A 4,910-nucleotide genomic window follows, 5' to 3' on the forward strand; every position below is an offset into this window, starting at 1 on the left:
GTAGTCAAAATATTGACAAGTGGATTGTTGTGATTCGTTGTATCCGTCTGCCTTTCGTAATTTATTGAAAGAGGTATATTCTTCAATTTATCCATCATGGGGCCTATTGGTAAAAAAAACAAAAACAAAAAATCACAACTTTGTGAGTTAGAAATATGTAACTCATTTACAGAACTGTAATCACCTGAAGTTATTGTTTATGGGTTTTGAGGCATGTATGGTGAGGTATCAATGTATATTAAGTTTGCAGTAACAACATATTGTTGAGCATACCATAAAACAATTTCTCAAACTCTCTTAATGTAAAAGAGTGAAAAAGCACTCTTTGAAGAGCCACATGAAGGACAACTCTTTTTCGAGTGGTCTTCCACTCTTTTAGATTGAATTTTGCATCTTTTTGGGTGATTTTTCACTCTGTCCTGGAGTGAAACCCCTCTAAAAGAGTGAAATAACCACCACTCTTTTTGAAGAGCCGTATGGAGGACAGCTCGAAATGTAAAGAGTGGTTTTTTACTCTTTAACATTTAGAGAGAAGAAAACAATCTTAACGGCAAATTAAATTAGTGTTTGTCATTGTTTGAGGCATCAGTGCAAGTTACAAAAGTGAGTAATTATTGTTTTATTTCCTCGTTGCTAACTTCATGGCACTGCAATGCTAAAGTTTTCTGTCAGCAATTTTTTTTTTCACTTAAAAAACAAACGACGGTCGCAACTCGGGACATTGTTGTTTTTCATCGATTTGGTGTCACTGCAGACAGACACAAATCAATTTTTCCTTGTCACGCGTCAAAAGTTCCATCAACACTATGAAAGGTATGCGAGAGTAGGCCTACCCCCAGGGTGCAAGCACGCACTGACACCCAGGCAAGAGTGGGCTACCAGCAGGCTTCACAGATTGCTCATTCATTTGGCCGTGGTGGAAAGAAAGGATAAGTGAAGGGGCAACAAGACCACTGTCTCTTCAAACTCTTCACCCCCATTAGAAAAGAAAGAGCCGATTTTCAAGACCGGGGGGATGGTCCTTCTCGTCATTGAGTAGCCATTGGTGTTTCACACCTGCGTTAGAACATGGAGAACATGCAACCCGATTGTGAACCACACGGTTTGCTGCATACCACACGCAGCAAGGCAGATGATTTTCCCCAGTGTTTGCAAACAGAATAACAATAGACTGTGTACACAATCGAGCAGATTGACTCCAAAGATCCACTGCGGGAGGTGACTACTTTCCATTCGTTGTCATGCCAAGTGGTTTCCTGTGAATGTTTAACCATGGAGGTGGGCCGCATGCCACACGGATGGGGGAGTATCTGGTGGGCATAGGGGCCTAAACATCTTCACTCTCGCTGCTCATCTGGTCTTTGCTCTTTGTGTAGAGCCATGAAGTGTTTCCAAGCGAGGAATCATAGTTTTCAACCTCGGTTATATTTGAGTGAACGTCAACATCGAGTAAACAGTTTGTAGTGGAGTCACGACATCAAGGACCCTTTTCACACAATATTGTGATAGTTTATCGCCGTGATAGTGGGTTATATTTCAATCTTCAACACGATCGTGAGCATGATTTGTTAATCAAGTATTGTGCGTAAAACGAATATAACGGGTAGTGGCCTATTAGCGACAATGGTCCGGCAGCAAGGGTAGGGTGCAACAACGGCTACCCGACAAGCAGGATTGGTTTGACAATTTGAGACCTAACTTTTGAGAGATTATTTTACCATGATGAAGGCCTCGATGTCGAAGACAGTCCATGTCGACAAGCGTCCAAGTTTTGCCGGCAATCTTGTGACCATCTTCGCCGGACGGGCCGAGCGTACGGCTGAGAGCACGGCGCTTCGACAGAACCTACCGGGCAAGAGCCACGTCGGGCGGATACTCCTGAACGACAACACGAGCCAGGAGCGACTATTGGATATGAGGCTCTCAGACATCCACAATGCAAGGAAGAAAACGGCTACTTTTATCACTCACCAGAAGAAGACGTTTATAAACAGAATGGAACATAGGCAGAGTACGTGGGTTAGGGAACACTCAAGGAGGGCGAACAGCCTCAATTCTTTGGCGAGAAAGAAGGGTGACCATGAGGAGTCGCGGGACATCGAGGAAGAAGGTGAAGAAACCAACCTTGAGGGTGAACAAGGTGAGAACAAGAATGTGGGTTTACCGGAAATTAAGGAGAAACATTCAGACGGAGCGGATTCTCTCCCTGACATCACTAGGGGAGTGCGTGCCGTGAAAAGCAACAACGGAGTTGCTTCTGGTTCGAGGGTCGGAGAGGGCAGACAGGGAAATATTTCACTGCCTTCTCTGCAGAAAACAAAAACCTTAGACAAACCCACGACCTCTGCCGAGGGTATTCGACTTCCCTCGGTACTCATAACATCCGACGCTGAAGCGGACTTGGCTAACCATGAGGTCCTCACAACTGATGAGGGAGTGACCTCTGCTAGAAGGAAACCCCATCACCGAGCAGAGACCGTTCCGTTTAGAGAGGTACACCTCACCGGACCGTCGCCGACGTTTATCTCGGAGGCTCTGCCGAGAATTCAAATCAAAGAGTGCCCGAGACTCCCCACACAGCGCGGCAGGAAGATGCGAGGGCACCATCGGAGGCGAAAGAGGAGTTCGGCCACCAGAGGTTGTGACAATGACCCTCTTGAAGACGATAGGTTCTTGAGGTTGCAACATACCCTCGCACCTCATCTTGCTTGGCAGGAGTCTAGAGATATATCGAGTATAGCTGGTGGCGTGATTGCTGCTAAGAAACTTGTGTCAGAGAAACGATTAAGGAAAGCAAATCAATTTAACATAGACTCTGACTGATTGATTTTTAAGTTAAACTAAAATTTTGGATTATAAAACACTGGAAAATGAGAGGCAAAAGAAATTGTCGCAACCCTTCTTTAATTAGACGAGAAAGTCTAGTTATACACGCATGCTTTGAGTGTCTTTTGAACACTTGCCGTTTTAAAATTGTCAAATTTCGGCATTTTTCAAAGAAAGATTTCCTCATCCTGCAACCACTTTTGCACTCATTTTTACCACAAGGAATATCCCATTTGAGTAAATTAAATACTTATTTATTTCATAACGAGTTAAAAACTTGTTGTTAGACACGAAAATGTTTCCGTTTTAAAGAGTGACACAATTTGACCGGCACTTTTTGTTTCATTTTATTTTAAAATTCGACATCAAAATTTCCGAAGTCTGGTCTAAACGCCAACGAGCAAATAAGTGTATTTTTATTTGCAGTGCAGTTCCTTTATTTATTTTTTACATTCATGATTCAATTTTGTTTTTTAAAAACATAGAAAACTGTCAGTAACTAGTTGCCAGTAAACTTCTCGTATGAATGGACTGGACAATAATTTAAAAAAAATCTGAAAGCTTTTCTAAAAAATAAACATGAATTTCTCAAACAACAAAAACAAACACCGTGCAATTTGTTTGAATTTTCCGTGTAATTGGATAGAAAAAGATTAAATTAAATTGGTAAATTATCCAAAAATAACCGTTTTATTTTACATTTTTTGTATAACAAACATCTAGACTCAGTCAAGGAATATTTGAGAGCTCATCTTTTTAAAGACACCGGACACCTTTGGTAACTGTCAAAGACCTGTCTTTTCACTTGGTGTATCTCAACTATATATAAAATAATAAACCTGTGAAAATTGAACTCAATTGGTCGTCAAAGTTGCGAGATAAATTATGGAAGAAAAACATCCTTGTCACACAAGTTGTGGGCTTTCATATGCTTATTTACACAACCTTTCAAGGGAGGATTGTTCACCAAATTAATAAATAAAATGTAAAGCAAGATAGTAAATAATAGTTTTATTAGATAACTTTAATCCAAGCCTGTCGGATGTTGTTAGAACGTTATAACTGAATCCGAATCCAACAAATCGCATTTAATACATAGCCTTTGAACACAATTAAACTTAAGGACACTGGACTCTATTGGTATTTGGCAAAGACCAGTCTTGCTAATATATCTTCCCAATATATCTTCTCAATATATGCATAAAATAAATAATCTGTGAAAATTTGAGCTCAATCGGTCATCGAAGTTGCGAGATTATGATGAAAGAAAAAAACACCCTTGTCACACGAAGTTGTGTGCTTTCAGATATTTGATTTCGAGACCTAAAACTCTAAATCTGAGGTCTCGAAATCAAATTCATAAAAATCTTTCTCGAAAACTAATTCACTTCGAAGGGAGCCGTTTCTCACAATGATTAATACTATCAACCTCTCCCAATTACTCGTCACCAAGTAAGGTTTTATGCTAATAACTATTTTGAGTAATTACCAATAATGTCCACTGCCTTTAAGAAGTACTAAATAGTAAACTTGCGGGTATAGTATCTCTTTGAGGGAGTGTTGGCTCTAAAAATTACCTGGTGTGGTTTTGACGTTTCGAACAGTATACTCTGCTCGTCTTCAGGAGAATCTCCACACCAGCTTTTTTTCATAGCCACCACTCCCTCAAAGTAACTCAGGGTTGTACCCGCAAGTATACTTCATATTCTTCACACCATGCAAAGCTTCAAACACCATTTACAATTAAACTTGTTTAGGCATATATATTTTGGCCAGTATTTTGGATGTGAAAGGTAGGCCACATGATTACTGGTTCTTATAAGTTACTTCATTGAGTTGAAAGACGTCGATTCCAATCCACAGCGGTTTGCGTCAATGGTGCTAATTTATTATCTCTTATTCAGTTCACAGTTGTAGTTACTCCCCATTAAAGGCAGTGGACACTTTTGGTAATTACTCAAAATATTTTTTTAGCATAAAACCTTTCTCGGTGACGAGTAATGGGGGGAGTTTGATGGTATAAAACATTGTGAGAAACGGCTCCCTCTGAAGTGCCATAGTTTTCAAGAAAGAAGTAATTTTCC

At 40.3% G+C, this 4,910-nt stretch overlaps 1 protein-coding gene across 1 annotated transcript; it reads left to right on the plus strand.

The window, feature by feature from the left end:
* Positions 1–742: 742 nt before the first annotated feature.
* LOC139944055 (uncharacterized) lies at positions 743–4,075 on the plus strand. The gene has a single exon (XM_071941005.1). The coding sequence runs from the start codon at positions 1,720–1,722 to the stop codon at positions 2,821–2,823; it is 1,104 nt and encodes a 367-aa protein (XP_071797106.1). The 5' UTR covers positions 743–1,719; the 3' UTR covers positions 2,824–4,075.
* The last annotated feature ends 835 nt before the right edge of the window (positions 4,076–4,910 follow it).

This window comes from Asterias amurensis, chromosome 11 (assembly GCF_032118995.1).
Source record: "Asterias amurensis chromosome 11, ASM3211899v1".
Taxonomy (NCBI): Eukaryota; Metazoa; Echinodermata; class Asteroidea; order Forcipulatida; family Asteriidae; genus Asterias; species Asterias amurensis.